At 44.2% G+C, this 21,172-nt stretch overlaps 5 protein-coding genes and 1 non-coding gene across 9 annotated transcripts; 3 read left to right on the forward strand and 3 right to left on the reverse strand.

Annotated features, from left to right (window-relative positions):
• Nucleotides 1-138: 138 nt before the first annotated feature.
• On the reverse strand, nucleotides 139-2,965 carry LOC129591801 (uncharacterized). The gene is made up of 3 exons (XM_055487617.1): nucleotides 2,362-2,965; nucleotides 1,234-1,700; nucleotides 139-825 (listed from the first exon to the last, which is right to left on the reverse strand). Exons 1-3 carry the CDS (start codon nucleotides 2,624-2,626, stop codon nucleotides 472-474), a joined length of 1,086 nt encoding a protein of 361 aa, XP_055343592.1. The 5' UTR covers nucleotides 2,627-2,965; the 3' UTR covers nucleotides 139-471.
• Nucleotides 2,966-4,771: 1,806 nt separating this feature from the next.
• LOC129591791 (transducin beta-like protein 2) lies at nucleotides 4,772-7,852 on the reverse strand. Its single transcript, XM_055487601.1, has 7 exons — nucleotides 7,743-7,852; nucleotides 7,273-7,674; nucleotides 7,126-7,189; nucleotides 6,711-6,773; nucleotides 6,341-6,452; nucleotides 6,076-6,271; nucleotides 4,772-5,615 (listed from the first exon to the last, which is right to left on the reverse strand). The coding sequence occupies exons 2-7, from the start codon at nucleotides 7,640-7,642 to the stop codon at nucleotides 4,981-4,983; spliced, it is 1,440 nt and encodes a 479-aa protein (XP_055343576.1). The 5' UTR covers nucleotides 7,643-7,674; nucleotides 7,743-7,852; the 3' UTR covers nucleotides 4,772-4,980.
• Nucleotides 7,853-8,079: 227 nt separating this feature from the next.
• Nucleotides 8,080-13,879, forward strand: LOC129591796 (sodium-coupled neutral amino acid transporter 9 homolog). The gene is made up of 10 exons (XM_055487607.1): nucleotides 8,080-8,563; nucleotides 9,107-9,376; nucleotides 9,721-9,784; nucleotides 9,846-10,113; nucleotides 10,181-10,290; nucleotides 10,547-10,706; nucleotides 10,766-10,977; nucleotides 11,046-11,194; nucleotides 13,276-13,365; nucleotides 13,469-13,879. The coding sequence occupies exons 1-10, from the start codon at nucleotides 8,400-8,402 to the stop codon at nucleotides 13,647-13,649; spliced, it is 1,668 nt and encodes a 555-aa protein (XP_055343582.1). The 5' UTR covers nucleotides 8,080-8,399; the 3' UTR covers nucleotides 13,650-13,879.
• On the reverse strand, nucleotides 13,690-15,322 carry LOC129591799 (inosine triphosphate pyrophosphatase-like). Of its 2 annotated transcripts, none has more exons than XM_055487611.1 (4): nucleotides 15,124-15,322; nucleotides 14,915-15,024; nucleotides 14,764-14,850; nucleotides 13,690-14,269 (listed from the first exon to the last, which is right to left on the reverse strand). In XM_055487611.1, exons 2-4 carry the CDS (start codon nucleotides 15,008-15,010, stop codon nucleotides 13,877-13,879), a joined length of 576 nt encoding a protein of 191 aa, XP_055343586.1. In that variant the 5' UTR covers nucleotides 15,011-15,024; nucleotides 15,124-15,322; the 3' UTR covers nucleotides 13,690-13,876. The 2 variants fall into 2 exon arrangements, with proteins under 2 accessions (XP_055343586.1, XP_055343588.1); XM_055487613.1 differs by having other exon boundaries at nucleotides 15,113-15,322.
• A 709-nt stretch (nucleotides 15,323-16,031) lies between these two features.
• LOC129591798 (INO80 complex subunit B-like) lies at nucleotides 16,032-20,379 on the forward strand. 3 transcript variants are annotated; one of them, XM_055487608.1, is made up of 7 exons: nucleotides 16,032-16,617; nucleotides 17,395-17,654; nucleotides 18,006-18,109; nucleotides 18,625-18,830; nucleotides 18,994-19,140; nucleotides 19,542-19,717; nucleotides 20,043-20,379. In XM_055487608.1, the coding sequence occupies exons 1-7, from the start codon at nucleotides 16,177-16,179 to the stop codon at nucleotides 20,179-20,181; spliced, it is 1,473 nt and encodes a 490-aa protein (XP_055343583.1). In that variant the 5' UTR covers nucleotides 16,032-16,176; the 3' UTR covers nucleotides 20,182-20,379. The 3 variants fall into 3 exon arrangements, with proteins under 3 accessions (XP_055343583.1, XP_055343584.1, XP_055343585.1); XM_055487609.1 differs by lacking the exon at nucleotides 20,043-20,379 and having other exon boundaries at nucleotides 19,288-19,668; XM_055487610.1 differs by lacking the exon at nucleotides 20,043-20,379 and having other exon boundaries at nucleotides 19,340-19,668.
• A 582-nt stretch (nucleotides 20,380-20,961) lies between these two features.
• On the forward strand, nucleotides 20,962-21,126 carry LOC129591845 (U1 spliceosomal RNA). The gene has a single exon (XR_008690892.1). It is a non-coding gene; the product is annotated as a U1 spliceosomal RNA (small nuclear RNA).
• Nucleotides 21,127-21,172: the final 46 nt, after the last annotated feature.

The following is a 21,172-nucleotide window of genomic DNA, read 5'->3' on the forward strand; positions in this document are numbered from 1 at the left end:
TGCTCCATATGCGGATAAACGGTCGCCGACACGAGCTTAAGCGGCCTGCCAATAGGCCCAATACCGCACTGTGCGATATGCCCCCGTTGCGCCGTACCTCACTGCTACCCGCATCATAACCCGGCTGAACTGCACAAGTCGCTGTTGGCAGTTTATTATTTCCCGTTAGACAGTACAGAAATATGGCAGCGTTGCGCTGTACCACTAAAGCTACCGGCATAACCCGGCGGCACAACAAAAATCCCTGTTGACAGAATACTATTTCCCATTACACGGTACAGAGATGTGACCCCATTCGGCCAAAAACAAGAACACGCCATTCAAAAACCCCATTCCTCTGCGACGCTTTAGATCAGTTATCAACAACCATAAGCAACCATTGGAAAAAAAATCATGAAACCTTTCATACCGTGAATTGTACTTGTCCAGCATTATTCGAATTTCGAGCAAAAGAAGGAAAAGAAGAAAGGACTAATAATAGGGATAGACTTCCTCGTCCGAGTCGCCGAGCTCCTCGTGGGCGATGACGCCCAGCGCCTCGGCGGCCATCTTCTCTTCGTCCATGGAGGAGGAGGTGTCGAGGGCGGGCGCCGGCGGGGGACGCGCGGCAGCCGGCGCCGGACGCGTCTTGCGCTGCTGCACCGTGACGATGGGGGCCTTGCGACGGGCCGACGACAGACCGACCAGGCTGGGGATGGGCGGGGGCAGCGCGGCCGGGAGGGGCGGCGGCGGGGCCACCATCGACTGGCCGCGGGTGCGGCGCGGCCCGCCCGCGCGCAGCTGCTGGTCCAGCCGCGACATGCCCGGCTGGGCGGTGGCCGGGCGCTGCACAAACAAACACACAAATAAATCATCATCCTTATTATGAATATTTTCATTTTCCACCCACGTTTATTTCGTTTCAAATGAAATCCGAGACAAAATTATTACGGTACAAATCAAATAATATATGAGAGAGCAAATAAAATGGAAAATATATATGAAAAATAAATATAGTTCACTTTAATTAAACAAACAAACAAATAAACTCACATATTAAAAATAAATAAAATCAGTTGTATGAAGAACAATTTCTAACAAGGAAATAATATTTCTATGACTGTATATTAAACCAATCTTGGTTTTTTTAAATTTTAAATCATTTTAATTAGTGTCCACAGCGCAGACTTAATTTGTTTTATGCATAGGCTATTGCCAAATAAAAACATTCATCTTGGTTTTGTCGGAGCCTACCATTTCCTGTCTGAGATGCGCCAGGAACTCGGTGCGTTTGCCCTGCTTCTTGGCGGTGACGCCGCCGTTGCCGTTGGGCCCGGTGGTGGGCGGCGCCTTGGCCGCTGCGGGCGCCTTGCTGGCCGCAGACGGTCCCGCGGGTTTGGGGCTCTGCGAGCGACCGCCGCCCGTGGCGCGGCCCAGATCCAGGATGGACTTGAAGACCAGCGGCGTGGCCTTCTCCGGCGGCTCCTCGGCGGCGCGGCGGGTGCGCCCCGGTCGGCCGCCGTCCGTCGTCTTGGCGGCGGGACCACCGCGGCCCAAGTGGTAGTCCACTTCCAGGCCCTCGTTCTTGTTGCGGTAGTAGCCCGCCACCAGCGCCGACTCCGCCGTGCTGCGCTTCAGCCGCTTGGCGCGCTGCGGCTGCTCCTTCACCGACTTGAGCGCGTCCTTCGGGATGATGTCCATCGCCGACAATCGGATCGCATCTGCACATTCGTTTCCATACAAAACAATATAATGCAAATAATACATACATAAAAAATACATATCTATATAAAATAATACATACAAAGTAAAATAATACATATAAAATAAAATATATAAAAACAAAATTCATCATACAGATAACATACAAATAATACATATAAAATAAAATATCTGTAATACAGATAACTAACGAGAAATCATCAATGCAATATAAAAGTCAACATAGAAAAAATAATCATAAAAAAGGATAACAATATTTAAAGCATGCGGCAACGTACCATGGCTTACTGTAGTAGACCATAAAAATTGAATAAAAATAACAGTCACCATTTACTCACTAATACCCAGAAACCATAGTTTTTCTATCTACAATAGTAAAAAAATAAAGCATACAGACACTGAACCCATAACGTGACATACAACACCAAAAAACAGCGATAAAATTCATAAAATAATGATAAAACGAAAGCATTTCATAAGAAATAACAATAATAAACAGCTGAAGGATGAATAATTTTAAATTAGGAAAAACGTGATAAATCAAAAAATGGCCGATGGGCCGATAGGCTGCATTATAGAGTATGTACTACAATCTCACTGACACTACACTGTAAGGAAAAGTGCGCAGTTTGACTGCACTGTGAGCGTTGATTGGCTTACCCTGCAGGGAGTACTTGTTGAGATCGTAGTACTTGAAGCAGGGGAAGCAGGCGGACTCGTACTGCTCCTTGTGGGGATCGGGGCGCGGGAAGAGCGCCAGGGGCAGGGGGTCGTAGGTCTGCTTGGGGCTGGCGTAGTGGCTCAGCAGGTCGTCGTCCGCGTCGTAGTGCTGCCGCGGGAAGGGGAAGTCCGACAGGGCGCCGTTGGCGGCGGCGCTCTTGTGGCGCGGATCCAGCACGCGGCGGGCCAGGGCGGAGCTCTGCATGGCGGACGGTGCAAAGAGTGGGGCAGGTCCCACACGAGGGAAAGAGAAAGCGTCAAGACTCAAGAGAAGCCCGAGCGACGGTTCGCAGCTGCAGAGCGACTACACGTTGCAGTCACTGCTGGCTGCTCTCTTTGCCCGTCACAGCCAGTTTCCGTACAAAGATAATTCCCGAATCTACACAAAGCTGGCAAGAGACTGGAAGGAAAGAGCAGTAGCCAACGACAACACTACCCACAACACTGACAACAGTTTGAGAATTCCTCGGTAACTTCGGAAATGTCAGATAAGCGATCGAGAAGAACGCTCATCATCCGAGCCAGTGTTCACTGCAAACCAGGCAACTGGCCATTAGGGCGGCTGCCTGGGCGGAAACCATGACGCGCCAACATCTATATATTCTCCTCTCCCGATTTTTTTCACTTTCGAACGGGTATTCAAATTATTCGAATTCCATTTTTTCGATTTGCTTTAATTCGACCTAATTCTCATCTTCTTCTGGCGGCGGAAGTATCGCGTTACTGCCGCTCCTGCCCCAATAATTCGTGAACGCGCCCCAAATCCCGCCGCGACGCCGCGGCCTACTGCAGCACGGCCAGCACCAGGTTCTTTGTTTGCTTCAAGCCCAGATACTGTATATCTCCTATCTCGATGTTGCTCTTGGAGACAGTCGACAAATCCGGCTCCTACATACTGTAGTTAAATGAAAAGTACATGCAGAAATATTAAGTTGAAAAGTGAAAATTAATGAAAAGGGCATACTGCCATGTAAAGTAGAAAGTTAACTGAAAGTACGTGCAGAAATGTAAAGTAGAAAAGTGTAGAAAGTTAACTGAAAAGTACATGCAGAAATATAAAGTAGAAAAGCGAAATGAAAGGGAGATGCTGCCATGTAAAGTAGAAAGTTAACTGAAAAGTACATGCAGAAATATAAAGTATAAAAGGGAATCGAAAGGGAGATACTGCCATGTAAAGTAGAAAGTTAACTGAAAAGTACATGCAGAAATATAAAGTATAAAAGGGAATCGAAAGGGAGATACTGCCATGTAAAGTAGAAAGTTAACTGAAAGTACATGCAGAAATATAAAGTATAAAAGGGAATCGAAAGGGAGATACTGCCATGTAAAGTAGAAAGTTAACTGAAAGTACGTGCAGAAATGTAAAGTAGAAAAGTGTAGAAAGTTAACTGAAAAGTACATGCAGAAATATAAAGTAGAAAAGCGAAATGAAAGGGAGATGCTGCCATGTAAAGTAGAAAGTTAACTGAAAAGTACATGCAGAAATATAAAGTATAAAAGGGAATCGAAAGGGAGATACTGCCATGTAAAGTAGAAAGTTAACTGAAAAGTACATGCAGAAATATAAAGTATAAAAGGGAATCGAAAGGGAGATACTGCCATGTAAAGTAGAAAGTTAACTGAAAGTACGTGCAGAAATGTAAAGTAGAAAAGTGTAGAAAGTTAACTGAAAAGTACATGCAGAAATATAAAGTAGAAAAGCGAAATGAAAGGGAGATGCTGCCATGTAAAGTAGAAAGTTAACTGAAAAGTACATGCAGAAATATAAAGTATAAAAGGGAATCGAAAGGGAGATACTGCCATGTAAAGTAGAAAGTTAACTGAAAAGTACATGCAGAAATATAAAGTATAAAAGGGAATCGAAAGGGAGATACTGCCATGTAAAGTAGAAAGTTAACTGAAAGTACGTGCAGAAATGTAAAGTAGAAAAGTGTAGAAAGTTAACTGAAAAGTACATGCAGAAATATAAAGTAGAAAAGCGAAATGAAAGGGAGATGCTGCCATGTAAAGTAGAAAGTTAACTGAAAAGTACATGCAGAAATATAAAGTATAAAAGGGAATCGAAAGGGAGATACTGCCATGTAAAGTAGAAAGTTAACTGAAAAGTACATGCAGAAATATAAAGTAGAAAAGGGAATCGAAAGGGAGATACTGCCATATTGTAAAGTAGAAAGTTAACAGTAAAGTACATGCAGAAATATAAAGCAAAAAGTCCTTTCATAAATATAGATATAAAGCATTTATTTTTCCTTTCTTCTGATTTTGCTTTGTGGTTCCTGTGTTAAACATTTTTGTTTTTGTTTTAATTCAACTGGATTTCTTTGGAGATGTTAGATTGCTTATGCAAATATTTTTCAATTTAAGTAAATTTAATTGACTTTATTCGAAGCTGTCAGATTTTCTTAATTTTTCAGAGTTTCATTTCTTTCTATTTTTAACTGTTTACCACAGAATGGACGGACATTCGCGACAGATAATTATCAAAGCATTCTCGTCGTTAAAAAAAACAGCGAATCAACAAAAACAAAACGAAATAAAAAACTGGACGATAAAAATCCGTTACAAGGTGAATTTCTTTCGACATGCTTGCAGCGCCGTCTCCGCGGCCTCCATCTGACCCTGAATGCGACTGCGCACCGAATCCTGCGAGGCGAACTTCAAGCTCTCCTTCAGCGCCTCCACGGCCACCTCCAGCCCGACCAGATTGCGGAACACCCGCACCACGCGTCCGCCAATGACCAGCACGAAGCCCGACGTCGGATCCAGCAGCAGCCGGCCCACGTCGACGCTGCCGCCCCCGGGCGTCAACGCCAGGCAGTTGTCGATGCGACACCGCACCGTCCCGTCCACACCCGATAAAATCAAGAGGTCCGCTCGGTAGGCGATGACGACGCAGCGCGAGTCGTTGGTCAGGGCGCAGTGCAGCGGCCGCTTGTCGTCCACGGCGGCGGCGGTCCAGGACGCGTGCTGGATGAGGCGCGGCGACTGGCGCTTCTTGTAGTCGACGTTGACGTCGAAGAGGCGGAAGGACTTGTCCTTGCTGACGGAGAGCATGTGGGTGGAGTCGCCCGAGAAGGCGAAGGCCGGGATGGCCGCGCTGTGCCCCGTCAGCTCGAAGGCCTTCTCCACGGACTGCACGTCGCCGCTGGATTTGTCCGCCACGATGGCCCACACGCGCACTTCCGGCGTGAAACCTGAACGAAGCAACAGAAAGACAACATCAAGCGAAATGTTCAAGCAGAATTTACGTCAAAATTCAAAATATACTCGAAGATACATTTTGGAAATATTCTGGAAAATAAAACGAAAGAATCAAGAATAAGTATTTCCATAAAAACAAACGCAAATAAATCTGTATCCGAAATAACGATGGCTGCGTGAACATAGGTACGTGCAATCAAACATACGTGTACTGGTGAACATCAATCAAACCGATTCAAACGTGTACATAAATAACCCGTTACCGAGATACTGCTGACCAGTGAGTGCTGCTACAAATATGTCTAGACAGCAAAACTAATAAAAACAAAATTCAGAGTAAGCACAGATTGATATTAAAATATTTCAAACAAATCGCGCACTAATAATGATACCATAAAATTAGACAAGAAATGTATGTATACAATAATACAAGTATACGTAAGAGGAAATTACCGGATGCGGCGATGAAGCGGCCACAGGGCGAGATCTGCGCCGAGTGCAGCACGCCGAGGTTGGTGACGACGGAGGCCAGCGGCGCGCCGCCCTTGATGGGCCAGAGGTGGATGGCGGCGTTGTCGTGGGCCGTCATGATGAACTTGCCGTTGCACTGGATGTCCATGCAGCGGATCTCGCCGTTGGCGTGCGCCGCCTGACCGCCCACCAGACACCGGTCAATTCAGAGGAGAAATCAGGCGACAAAAGGGTCAAAATCCCGTACCTGGTTGGTGACGTCGTGCAGGGCTTGCGGCGCTGACCACTGCCCGTCGGCGTTCTTCGTCAGCTTGAACACGCGCACCACATCGGCGTTGTGCATCCGCCCGATCACGGCTCTGCACGATAAAGACCGGCACCTTATTTTTCCATAGCACGGACGATCATTCAATTAAAATATTAAATAAATCGATAATCAAATGGTAATCAACGGTTATGATGTTATACTTACCTAAAATGAGGTTTTTCGAATGTTAATTAATTTTTTTGGCTTTAATATAATGCGAACAGGCTGTCACCAAATTAAAGCAATTAAACCGTAATTAATCACATAATTTCAAGGCAATTAGCGGGAGAAAAATGATTGGCCAACGCACTTGCTGTCGGGACTGAAGCGGATTAACGACGCATGGTCCAGCTCCAAGTTGACGCGCTTGCTCCTGTCAAGAAAACGCTCACTCAGCACACCGGATCAAGTAAACAAAATCATATTACCGTACAACATAGGTAGAAAAATCAATTTATTGATTTCTACATCCGGGAAGTCGATACAAATGTGTCATGCGTGCATTAAATTAACTGGAATGCAATTCCAAACACCACCGCTATTTAACCGTATCTTCATAACAATCCCTCAGACTTTAAAAAAAATCGTATTAAATGTTGCAAAGATAAATTATATCTTAAAACATTTAAAACAAATGCATATAACGAAAATTTTTTTTAATTGTAAAAGTTATTAGAGAGAAAAAATGAAACGAATTTTTTCCAACAAATAAAAATAATAAATACCGTGGTTCTTTTGCGGGATCATCGGTGAGGAAGTCACTGCAGGTCCATAAAATCAGCGAGCGGTCTACAAATGGCAAAACAACCATTCTTGTCAGCGAAAACGCAACGAATACAAATTATTAGAATATTATGCCCAATCGGCAGTACCTTCGGCGGACGTGACGAGGTACTTGCCGGACGCGTTGAAATGCCCGTCGCAGATGTCGGCGCTGTGGCCCTTGAGGCTGGCCACCAGCAGCGGATGGCGGTACTTCTCGGCGGTCCCCTTCCCGGCCGCGGCGTCCTTGCTGGGGACGGCGCGCGCGCTCTTGCTCTTGCCCGTTTCCTTCGCTGCCTTCGCTTTCTCTGCAGCGCCGCGATCAGCAACTGTCGCGTCCGCGGAGGCTGTCTCCGCATCAGTCTTCTTCCCGAAGATCAGCCGGAAGATGTAGATCAGTACTCCCCCGAAGAGCAGCGTGATGGACAGCGTCGTGATGCTGCTCCAGCTCAACAAAGAAGACGCCTGTGAATCAGCCATTCTTCGCCAGTCCACACGCCAGTCCGCAAAATCTGCAAGTGCGGAAGATAAATCTATTAGTCAGTATGCACCAATAACGGTGAACACGCAGATGATTTACTTTAATTATCATGCACAGGAATGTAGTGACAATGATTATGAAGTATGAAGGCACTGTAAGAAAACTAATGGTAAAAAGCACTGCTTCGAAAATGTAAAAAATACAACAACAAACTGACGTAGAAAAAATTGTTGGCTGCATACGTGTTGCAACTTGCAAGAAGTGCGCGCAACGTGCCGAGCATGCTGCACAGGGGCGCTTCCGGTCGACGCATTGTGGGTTGGAATTCACACATCGTAGATACACGAAGGCTCTGCCCCCAGGTATGGCATTCGTGCGGTCACGCCATCCTGTGCTGTTTATCGCGATGTGCCAAAGTCCAGCGAAACTTTTCCGATAATTTTACGCGCTCTCTCCACTTGTCTGGAATTCTGTACTGTCGACACATTTCCCATCCACCGTTGAGTGCATTCTTGTGTTTTTTCACAACGCGCAGCGGGTACTATCAGTACGAAGGATTGCGATTCGCAACGAAGAGAATCCGGAATGCAGTGCGTTTGCTTGCTTTATTCGTGAACATTGCTTCATTTTAAATTTTTAGACTGTTTTCATGTTTCAACTTGTTGGGTGATGCGATGGTTATCAGTGTGGAAGGTATCTGGCCAGTTTAGCATTGGTTGATTAATTTGCCCCATTCTCCGAGCCTTGGAAATCTCCATGGCAGACAGCGTAGTTGAGGAGCCCGTGGTGATGCGGAACAGCGACAGCGACGCGCTGACCAACGAAGAACAGTTCCTCTCCAACATCCCCACCGCCGCGCGTCTCCCCCTCATTTCTGGCATCCGCCAGCGCAGCCATCTCCCGGACGATGTCCTGCAAAGGTAATTTAATGTGCATGTGCTTCAAAGGTTAATAATTGTGTCGGACGATGTGCTTCAAAGGACAAAGGTAAATTAAATATCCCTTTTTACCAGATCAGATTTTAAGAAGGCATTAAAGCGAAGGCATGGTTTATTACTTTCAAATCTTTATAATTTTATTGAAACGAACTTGAATTTTATTCAGTTTTTGTAGTAATAAATGTTGTTGATCGATCCGAATTTTATTTCTGTTTTATTTCGTTGACTACAGTGGACAGTGTAATGTTATTTGATTATTAATGGTTAGAATTTTAGTTTTTATTTTAGTTTGTAACTGTTTGTTTCCTCAGAATTTAATTTTATTAAGTGCCAAAATTTTTGTTTTATTTTCATATCAGGAATTTAATTATAATTATCTGATTTTTGTTTGCATTTATCCGAAATTGATTTTATTTACTTTTCAGTCAGCGCATTGAAGGAGATTTTACCATATTGAAAGAATAATTACACAGTACTGTAATTTCCCTTGTTTTGTATGGAGTCCATTCGTGCGTTGACGTTTAGGGAAGGCGCGACGCTGCCTGGCGTCGGTGACGCGCCGCGCATCGCTCCGTATGCGCCGCCACCTGCTCCCTCCAGTCCGCGGCGTCCGGAGCGATCGGACGCGGGGAGATTCGGCGGTCGGCGGGGCGAGGATGTCGGCAGCCGGCCGACCGATGTGTACCCGGAGATCGGGGCGGATTCCGACCGCGAGCGACTGCTGGAACGCGCAGAGACTGCCAGTGGATTTGCGGCGGAGAAATCGCAAAACAGCCAGGGCAGTTTAGTCACCATGTAAGTGGCCAGAGGAATATCATTAGCTGCGATCAGGAATTATTCATTTGATTTGTATTTAGCAGATGTAATGGGATGGTCTTTTATTTTTATGGACATGAATTCGATTTTATTTGATTTTTGGAAACAGTATTCAAACCAAATTCTGATAAATTAGAGTTTAAGTTTGTTCAGTTCCTGTCTCGCAGGTTTGTGGTGATTTTATCACATAATTGCATTCACATTCATGAGTATTTGTTTCGTTTTTTTATTGACTTGACGCTGATTTTGTTTAATTTATTATTTTGCCAGCATTTAATTTCATTTGTTTCTGTTTACCAGCCTTCATTCGTTGCATTTTGCAGATTGAGTTTATGGACGACGATGATGGGATCGTCGCTGCTAGTGCTGCCCTGGGCCATCCAGGAGGTGTGTATTTCCTTTATAGAACCCTGCGCCACATCCGGAAGCTAAGCTGTTTTGCATGTAGGCCGGTTTGGCGTTGGGCGTGTGCCTGGTGTTCGTGATGGGCGGGCTGGCCTTCTTCCCCACCACGCTCATCTACAAGGCCGCCGACTACCTGCAGGCCACCACCGGCGTCACCATCGTCGAGTTCCAGGACATCTGCGCCCGACTGCTGGGCGTCAAGCTGGCTTTCGTCAGTCTGCTGGTCTCCCTCCTCAACCTGATCGGCGCCATGGTCGTCTACTGGATCCTCATGTCGGCCATGCTCTACCAGATCGGCTGCTATTTCTACGGTGCGGCCGCATTTCGGCAGTGCGCTGTAAGGGAAAATTAGTTTAAAATTGATTTGGAATTCCGCAGAACTGCAGTATCCCGAAACGGCCAACATCACCGATCCCACTGCCGATTTGGGACCACAGGGGCGCTTTGCGCGCTACTGGAATGAACTCCTGACCGTCCCGTTTTATCTGGTGCGCATTTACCTCTGTGATTTAATTTTTCTTCATGTATCTAGTTGGAATTTTCCAGTTTATTTTTCTTTACCGGTTTGTTTGCGTTTGGTTTGTTTATTTGATTGTTTCATTAACTGTATTTCCTCTTCGGGCATAAAAAACCGCAAAATAGATAAAAATTTATTGAAATTTGCTCAATAATATTATAAATTTCCGATAAAACGGATTTTTTTAGTATTTCGATGGTTAAAAACTGATTAATTTGATTGCACAGGTGTTCCTGTTGTTGCCGTTGATCTGCATCCGCAATCCGACCTTCTTCACCAAACTGAGCTCCTTCGGCATCGTCTCCATCCTGTACATGCTGGTCTTCGTGTCGAAGAAGGTCAGCGACTGGGGCTGGAACGCCTCCAGCGGCTCGCCGGGATTCGAATGTACCGATTTATCCTATTTATTTGCTGTGCAGCGGAAAAAAGGTTTCTTGGTTTTCCAGTGTTCAACGGGCACTTCCCGGCGTTGACGGGGACGCTCTCCATGGGCTTCTTCATCCACAACTGCATCCTGGGCATGACGACGCACCACGCCAGTCCGCAGCACCGCAAACGCGACACCGGCATCGCGTTTCTGATGGCGGCGGTGTGTTACGCTTTCGTGGGCGGCTGTTATTACGCCGCGTTCCCGGTGGATAAGCACTTGATTGCCGACGTGAGCATCTTGACATTGTATGTGTAACGTAGCGGAAGTAGATTGATGACGCCGGGGATATGTTACAGAATTTACTGAAGAATTTCGCCAACCAGGAAATTATGGCGCTCGTGGCGCGATGCCTGCTCTTCTTCCAAATGTTCACCGTCTTCCCGCTGTTGGCCTATCTGTTCCGGGTGCAGCTGTTTAATGCACTGTTTGGCCATCAAAACGTCAGGTGCGGTACTCGTATCGTGCTAATATTCTCAGATGAAAAATGAAAATTCAATTTGTTTTGTAGTTATTATGGATAATTGGAATACCTATTAACAGCCCATTGCTAATATAGAATCTGCTCATATCTATATTATTTATTTTGTTTTAGACACAAAAGCTGTTATGATATTCTTTGCATTTCGGTTTTCTGGTTTACGTTGCAGTATCTCTTAGGTTTGCTTTTGTGCTTTACATCGCAGTATCTCGTTTAGGATTGTTTTTTTACTTTACTTTGCTGTATCTCCGTTGCATGTCAGTTTTGTACTTTACATCGCAGTATCTCGTTTACGTTTAGTTTTTCACTTTACTTTGCTCCATCTCCTTTGCATGTCAGTTTAGTACTTTACATCGCAGTATCTCGTTTACGTTTAGTTTTTCACTTTACTTTGCTGCATCTCCTTTGCATGTCAGTTTAGTACTTTACATCGCAGTATCTCGTTTACGTTTAGTTTTTCACTTTACTTTGCTGCATCTCCTTTGCATGTCAGTTTAGTACTTTACATCGCAGTATCTCGTTTACGTTTACTTTTTTACTTTACTTTGCTCCATCTCCTTTGCATGTCGGTTTTGTACTTTACATCGCAGTATCTCGTTTACGTTTACTTTTTTACTTTACTTTGCTGCATCTCCTTTGCATGTCAGTTTAGTACTTTACATCGCAGTATCTCGTTTACGTTTACTTTTTTACTTTACTTTGCTGCATCTCCTTTGCATGTCAGTTTAGTACTTTACATCGCAGTATCTCGTTTACGTTTACTTTTTTACTTTACTTTGCTCAATCTTCTTTGCATGTCAGTTTTGTACTTTACATCGCAGTATCTCGTTTACGTTTACTTTACTTTGCTCCATCTCCTTTGCATGTCAGTTTTGTACTTTACATCGCAGTATCTCGTTTACGTTTAGTTTTTCACTTTACTTTGCTCAATCTTCTTTGCATGTCAGTTTTGTACTTTACATCGCAGTATCTCGTTTACGTTTACTTTACTTTGCTCCATCTCCTTTGCATGTCAGTTTTGTACTTTACATCGCAGTATCTCGTTTACGTTTAGTTTTTCACTTTACTTTGCTCCATCTCCTTTGCATGTCAGTTTAGTACTTTACATCGCAGTATCTCGTTTACGTTTAGTTTTTCACTTTACTTTGCTGCATCTCCTTTGCATGTCAGTTTTGTACTTTACATCGCAGTATCTCGTTTACGTTTAGTTTTTCACTTTACTTTGCTCCATCTCCTTTGCATGTCAGTTTTGTACTTTACATCGCAGTATCTCGTTTACGTTTAGTTTTTCACTTTACTTTGCTCCATCTCCTTTGCATGTCAGTTTTGTACTTTACATCGCAGTATCTCGTTTACGTTTAGTTTTTCACTTTACTTTGCTCCATCTCCTTTGCATGTCAGTTTAGTACTTTACATCGCAGTATCTCGTTTACGTTTAGTTTTTTACTTTACTTTGCTGCATCTCCTTTGCATGTCAGTTTAGTACTTTACATCGCAGTATCTCGTTTACGTTTAGTTTTTCACTTTACTTTGCTGCATCTCCTTTGCATGTCAGTTTTGTACTTTACATCGCAGTATCTCGTTTACGTTTACTTTTTTACTTTACTTTGCTCCATCTCCTTTGCATGTCGGTTTTGTACTTTACATCGCAGTATCTCGTTTACGTTTACTTTTTTACTTTACTTTGCTGCATCTCCTTTGCATGTCAGTTTTGTACTTTACATCGCAGTATCTGGTTTAGGTTTACTTAATCTCTTTGCGTGCCGTTTTCGGTTTACATGAATTACGTCGCAGGATCTCTGTTACGTTTACCTCTTTTACCTTTCAGTTTTGACCTTTTTGCATTTATCCCGCATGTACTTGCTAAGAAATTCTGACTAATAAGTACTTACATTGATAGGTAGGACTTATGTAGGTTGAGGATTTGTTATGCTTGTGATTTACAGAGAAGTTTATTTAGCATTCTATCTGTCCCTAATTGAATCTTATAATTATCTAATTGAAATTATTGATTTGTTACGGTTTATTGAAATGTTTGGGCGTTGCAGTTACCATTTTGTCATCATTTTGAATGCCGTTCTCGTTGGAGCGTGCCTGGTGTTCGCCTCACTCTATCCCCGTATTGGAGACATTTTACGGTAAATACCCGTACATGCTTATGCATTCTGTCTGTACAGTTTTATTTATCTGTTTGATAACTTGGATAATTACTTTTCAAATACCTGTTTTGTGTTGTGGCAGAATACTAGGAGCGATTTGTGGCCTGGTGTACGTGTTCACGCTGCCGTTATCCCTGGACCTGGCCATTCTGCGCCTGCAGGGCGGCATTCCGCTGTGGCGGAAGCTCCTCTACGCCATTCTCATCGGCCTGGGGCTGGCCAACTTCATTGCTCAGTTCATCGTGCCCCTCCATCCCAACTGACAATCTCCCGCTGTGTTCAACTCACGTTTACGAATCTGTGCCGATGACACATTTTATCCCGACTCTTTTTTTATCTCTCAATTTTATTATTCTGCAAAAGTTTGTATTTTACAGTTTAACAGAAGAAAATCTGGTACAATTGCCGTTTTCTAGAAAACATAGGAAAACCAAGGAACCATCGTCATTTATTTGGGAGAAAAGTAATAAAAATCCCAACAAAAGGGCACTCATTTGACGCTGTCCATGAGGAACTGCTGCAGCTTGTGCAGGGACTGGCTGCGTTCGGAGATGTCGGTCTTCTTGTCCTTGCTCATCTCGGCGTAAGTCAGCTCCTCGCCCTCCGGCTGGAAGATGGCCTCGAAGCCGTCGCCCTCCTGGCCCCGCACGGCGACGATGCGGCCGTCCTTGCGGCCCTCGAAGAGCTCCACCTTCTGGCCGTCCTCGCCGCAGTAGGCGAAGACACTGAGGACAAACGCCGATTTATCGGCGTGCCCGGCCAGCAGCGTGACCAGGCCGGCCGGTTTGATCTTCTCCACGAACCACTTGACGTACGGGCCCGGCAGGCCGTTCAGGGCACGGAAACACAGGGAGGTGTCCTCGCAGATCACCGCGCCGTGCACCTTCGATTATTTAACAGCCATAATTATAATTCTGAAAGTCAGACTTTAATTTCTTAAAACTAATCAAAACTAAATGAAATTTTACAAAATAAAATTCGCATCACTGAATTAAAAAATATATGTTTTACTAAATTTAAATTTAAGAGTTCTTCACATAATATTAACGATAACATAATAATAATTATTTATAATAACTTGTTCAGCAATTGCCAGTCCACAAAACAAATGCGCCTACACGACTTTGTAGCTTAAAAATGAGTGCAATTTACATTAATCGAATTTTACTATTTAATTCGATAGTTCATCAAACTGGAAATATTTAGCTTGAATAACGCTGGTATTTGCTGAATAACCTGGGGATAAATAATTTGTTTTTTAATTGACTGAATGAAATCAGGCAATTATAACTCAGGAAAAATACCTGGGATAAAATTGCAGTACTTAGATATAAAATTACTACTGTTGAATTGAATTCGTAAATAATGAATGCCAACCTGGCGCGCCGCTTCCAGGCATTTCTTGCGCGCCACTTCCGCCGGCTCGCCCTGGTATTCCGGCAGATCCACGTCTTTACTGCTGATCTGCGGAGGAATCTCCCCGTTAATCGCTGCTTAACTGTAACAGACATATTCAAAATTCACTGACGTCAAAGTGCTTCTCGACGTCCTCGCCGAGGCATTTCTTGAACTCATCCAGTTTCTGCTTGTTGCCGGTGACAAAGGTGATCTTCTGGCGCGTCATGCTGAATGAAAACACTGGAAAAAAAAGGGAATTTCTGTGACGACTATTACTACTGAAGTCAAAATCCAAACAAATCATAGTCAAATTTAGGAACAGTGATACCGGTTTCTTACGATCGATTTCCGCCGGATGTCGAACGTCTACGGAATAATTAACTGGTGCCGCAAATTATATAAGCTAGATAATAATTAGCACTGTAAAATCGTTCGCAAAAAATTCACATTGACAAAATAAAAATTAACTGCGAATTAATCCAGGCAGACCACTTGCACTGTTGAACAACAGCTAGGAAAAACCTGGAACGTAATAAGACTATCGCGATAAAATTAGCATATGTGGAGTCAGTGCTGACGTCAGTAAGAAGCCGCTTAAGCAAGCCAGGCAGGAAATGCCGCGGGCTTTTTCCGACGACCTAAAATCAAAGAATGCCGCTGTTGGCGCGTCCGCATTGGAGGGGCGGTTGTGTTACACTCGCCGTATTTTTGCTACCGCAACACCGTTCATCGCAGACGGTTGTTTACGTACTATACGTAATTAAAAAAGCATAACCCCGTAATGGATTGGAGCGTTTTCCTGAGGCTAACCTGTTCCTGTAAAGATCAATTTCCTACTTAAGTGGATGTACATTTAACCAGAACGTCCAAGCTGAACAATTTAAATGAAGAAAATACAAGAACTTCCGGCGCTTACAGCAATTGCAACCGCCCAAGGTGGCAGCGTAGTGCTGTTTTTTATTGCTGATTTCTGAAAATTCCAACCGTTTCTATTTTTAATTTTTTCGCAAATAGTGTGTTTCTTGCCTTCTTTTTGTTAAAAAATTAAGAAACACTATTTGTAAGGAATTATTTTAAATTGGAAATGTGTCATTTAAAACCCGACTGAAGGAAAAGCGACCGATCTGATCTCCCTTCTCGGTACACGGAAATAAAGCAGGTTAAATTCCGTAATGTGTGTCATGCATACCAACCGCACAAGGGAGACGCTAACGTGATGACTTTCAATTTAGCTGATTCGTTGCAATCCCGTGCAAATTTATTTCCTTTTCAGTTTTCTAGTTTTCTGGCTGTTTTCCGTTATCAGTTTTCACGCGGAATAGATACCAAGGGGATTTGTTGGATCGAGTCGTATTATTTTGGTTGCCTGTAGTTAATCCGTGCTGGGCAGGCATGCCGCGTCCCTCCATCACGATGGTGATCCACCGTCCGTCGCGCTCCTCGCGCCTCTCCGCCGCCGCCGCCACCAGCGACGAGGCGCCCCCCGCGCGCTCCCCCCCGACGGGGGCGCCGTCCGCGCCCAAGACCCGCTCGCAGCGCAGCGCGGACTTATCGCCCTCCTCCTCGGCGCAGTCGGAGTCCGCCGGGGAGAAGCGGCTGCGACGGCCCTCGCAGCGCCTGCTGGACGCCAGCACCCTCCGGGGCGGCGACAAGCGGAAGGCCGCCCCGGGCCCCGCGGGGGTTCCTGCGTCCTCGCCCAAGAAGGAGACGCTGGCGCCGGAGGAGGCCAGTGCCGCGGCCGGCAGTAAGAAGGCCTCCGCGCCCGCCCCGAAGAAGCGCCGCGGGAAGGAGGACGACAGCGAAACCAGCGAGAGCGCAGCGCCAGTTGCCACGGTAAGGAGAAAATAAACATCTTTTGTTTATATTTTACGCACTGTTTTCTGCTCTTATTATGAAAGTATATCTTTGGGAATAAATTCAATTTCTTCTTAGTTTCTCTATCCAGTATTTCATGTAATATTAAATTTTGTTGAATTGTTTTGTGAATAAGTGAATTGTTAAAAATTTTTATGGATTTTTCTTTTATTTTCCGTTTCTAAGAATTATTTCATCTACAATTCCCTGGTGTTTCACACTCTTTAATTCCTATTATTTTATGCTGAATTTTTATTGTAATAGTAATTATTTTTCTTCTATAACTGGGTTAATTGGATGTGATTTAACCGTTAACGGTGTTGTTAATTTCGGAATAAATCTTGGTATAATTCTTATGTAGACTTATTTATGATTATTGTGGATGAGGATTTTTTTAATTGTGAATTTCCATTGTAGAGTATTTAATATTATTTACATTTTTAGTTGGCGAAACGGAAACCCACAGCACATTATTTTGATCCCGATTATTTTGATCTTATAATTTTTTTCATGGATGGTATTTTACGTACGAGAACATACATACATTTTGAATAAGTACAGGCTGTACAGTACAGTACAAGAGCTGACTGCCTTCTAATTGAAAATGCGCAGTTATTCTGATTGTGTTCTAAATATTTTGTTATAAATTCGGACAATTCTGCCTGCAGTTGCGGACTGGACTGATTGGTGGGATAGTACCGAATTAAGCGCGTAATATGTACTTACACTGGTGATTTTTCTGGGTGGCCTGTCTAGGCGGAAGCGGCGGAGAAGAGCGGTCGCAGTGGCCCTTCCGGCGGCAGTGGCAGTCCGGCCAAGAAGAAGGCCAAAGCCTCGGCCCCGCCCGACAGCCCGCCCTCCACGCGCCGCAGCTCGGCGCGCTCCCGTCCCGACCGCAAGGAATCCCCGGCCGCCGCCGCCGCCGCGGCCCCGCCCACCGACCCGTCGCCGGCGCGCCCGCCCGTCTCCATGAAGTTCCGCCTGGTGGCCAAACCCTCCTCCGACACCGACAAAGCGTCAGTATTCCCCTATCTCCCGGCTTCTGTGTTCTTTTTAACACAGTTAAATGCTGTTGATTTTTTACGTACCATAATAACATTTTCAAAGATTTTATTTACCCGACTGCGTTTTTATTTCTTTTTATTTGTCGGAATTTGTAATTTTTTCGTTTTTATTTACCAGGGATTATGTTGATTTATTTAGCAGGATTTATTTTTTTACTAACCTGAATTCAGTCGCTATAAATTGTGTCTATTCGAGTTTAGTTCATTTTAATGGCAAAAATTTGATTTTTCTTTACAGTTTTACAGGAACTAGTTCTGGTTTAAATGTTAGTTGAGGGCGCTGTTGACCGTGTTTTTCTGCAGGAAATCGGAGAAGGGCAGCGGTGCCAGCGGCAGCGGCGCGGCGCCGCCCGTCCTCTCCGTCGAGATCACGGAGAGCTCCGCCAAAAGCCCGGCGTCCGGCTCGGGTAGGTCTAGGCCGCATTTCTTACATTTTACTGCTGTCTTTCACTCTGGCCATAGATTGTTTTGCATTTGAAAGCGAATTTTATCAAGTTAAATTCACATTCAATTCTTGCAATTAAAATTATCATTTTCTTTAAATTCATACTCTGAATCGATTTGTTTTAGTACTTGTCGGAACTGTTTTGTGTAGTACATACATAGTATTTATATTGTTGTAGGTTTCTGTGCAGTTCAGTGAAGTTAAATACGTACTGAATTTTAGTACTTGTTTTCAAATTAAATTTTCCCATTTTTACAGGTTACAGTATTGCCATTAATAGTTAATTGTATTAACTAAGGCTTTCCTTAATTAATACGTAGTGTAAACCTGCGGAAGCATACCGATATGGGCATTGGTCGTTGCCGGATAAAAACGTTTAATTGTGTATGTATTGTAATTTAAGGATGTATTTAAATCAATGAACATGCAGTTATTATTGAAATACATCTGGATAATGTTGGGCATCACATCTCGCAGGGAAATCCGGGAAGAAATCCAAGAAATCGGCCAAAGAAAAGAAATCTTGGAAAAAAAGCGCCGTCCCGGAAATCGCGGTGGAGAGGGCGGAGACAGCGCCGCCGGTGGAAACTGCCGCTGTCGTCGCGCTGGCTGCGACGCCGGTTGCCCCGGAAGCCGCTCCCGTGCTGACGCAGGACCGGGAGCGCCGATTGACCGCGCGACAGGTACAGATACACACAGGGATCGGCGCCGGCCTCTGTTTTATTCAGATTAAACTTACACACGCCGGATTTTAAAGAAACTATGATTAATAAAATAATCATTATGAAGGAATTAAGGTATATACATTGAATTTTAGTAATGATTAACTGAAGGTTGGGTGTGTAGCGCGCCAAGCTGTACGGCGCCGAGGAGCACCTGATCAAGCTGGAGGATCCCCGGCCCAAGACGCCGCCGCCCGACTACCAGGAGAAGCGCGAGGAGCGCAACAAGAAACGCCGCGAACAGGCCGCGCAGAAGCGCGAACAACTCAAGGTACTGTCGATGGTTTCTGGCTGTTTTCCACTCAGCCATTACCGACACTTCAATTGCATAATGTGATTAAAAAAATGCTTAATGATACGGCTGAATAATAAAACGCGCTAAAACTGATGTCAGTCGATGGTTGAATTAAATTTGCAGAAATGTGTATGCGTTGTTAGCGTGAGTAATTCAGCAGAAATATTGGCGCTAGCTCATCTGCTATGGACACGGCTGAGCGTAGTGTGTGGGCAACTGCGGTGTCGTTCGCTGTTAAAAAAGTTAAGTAATCGGAGAAAGATTTGACTGATCTTTTTACGACCTAAAATATTTACTGGAATTATATTAAGAAATAATTTGAAAAAATGAACTGCAATTAGTAAATATCGTTGAGGCGTGTTGTAATGTTATTGTAGAAGGAGACGGTGAAGAAGCTGCTGCACAAATCGGCGACGACGAAGAAGGCGGCGCGCGAGGAAGAGCAGAAGCGCAAGCAGATGATCCGCTACACCGCCAACACCGCCGGCGCCGCCATCCTCTTCCCGGACCACTGCCCGCCCGCGCTCTTCATCCAGCCCCTCCCGCCCATCACGTAAGACTGCCAACTAAATCCACCAATCTTTAATTTGGCCCTATTCAAATTGACAAATATTTAAAAAATAAATATACGGGTTAATTCTCAATTAAAACAGATTGAATTACATTACTCTCTTGTTATTTTTATTTTTTAAAAAAGTTAATTAGTAATATTTATAACTTAATTACTTGTGCCGATGTTTTCGGGGAGGATAACTCTTAATATTGTTGTAAATATTCATGGAAATTGTCCTTCGTTAATACCTCACTCTTTAAAACTGAAAGGCAATACTGTATTTGTGTGAATATTTGTGGAGTAGTAATATGTGTCGGCATTGCAGCCCCCCGGCGGTGCGCGTGTGCGCCGTGCCCGGCTGTGGGAATCCGCGCAAGTACGCCTGCGCCCGCACCGGCCGCTCCCTCTGCAGTCTGCAGTGCTACCGACGCAACCTGGATCTGGCCACGCCCTCCGTCCTCTGAATGCGCCGCTGATCTCGCCGCTGTTTATTTTGTCTCGGCCTTAATTAATTTTTCAGCAGATTCATTCGTGCTGTGCTCCGTAACCGACGACTGACGAAATTAATTGACTAATTTTCAATGGAGCCATTTATTGCTGGTTTTCTTCTACGGATGACTATTTGAACGATATGTACGTCAAGTGAATTAAAATTAAATAAAACCGCAGTGGAGCAGTGGATTTGGCTTTCGTGCGTTTTAATTTGCTGGCGAAAGTGAATTAATCAAATTCGAAAATTAGAAACTTTAGTCAAACGAAGGTTAAAATCTTTCAGTGCAAAATCACAGAATTTTTTTACTTAGATCAAAAGCCTCCAAAATAACATTACTTTACACATAAATTTATATTTTCAAAAATGAAACGCAAATTTATTGAGCTTCATTGCAAGGACAATAAACTTCCACAGTCAACTACTTCTATATATGTGAAACTGAAACTGTGCGCAAATGGTAAGGCACCTGTACGGAAAAATGCCGAATGAATGGGCGAATGCCCGAGTTGGGCACAAACTGAAGCGTCGTTCACATAATTATTTTATCCTTTTTTTTCTATTCAGATTGTCATCTTTTTGCAGTTTGTTTTATTTGATAATGTTAAACGTAATTTGCCAAATATTTTAAAATAGCAACTTGGGATATTCATGGAGAGAAACGCTAGAAAAGATGATACGCGTGCTGGCTTCTATGTGCTACGCAGAATCTGTGGCAGAAGATTGGGCGGTCATTAGAGAGCGTTAGCAATTCATACTTACCTGGACCCGGAATGGCGCAGTTCACGATTTGCCCATCCCCATCGGAGTGGTCCCATTGCACTTCCGGGATTATGAAGGTGGCCTCTTCGGTCAAAAAGATCGGGGTAGGGGGTCAGAATTTTTGATAGTTGGGGGACTGCGTTCGCGCTATCCCCCTCTCAATAAACAAAGAAAGGGCCGAATCGGAATGGTGGGTGGGTTGG

Source organism: Paramacrobiotus metropolitanus, unplaced genomic scaffold (assembly GCF_019649055.1).
Source record: "Paramacrobiotus metropolitanus isolate TYO unplaced genomic scaffold, Prichtersi_v1.0 Parri_scaffold0000048, whole genome shotgun sequence".
Lineage (NCBI taxonomy): Eukaryota > Metazoa > Tardigrada > Eutardigrada > Parachela > Macrobiotidae > Paramacrobiotus > Paramacrobiotus metropolitanus.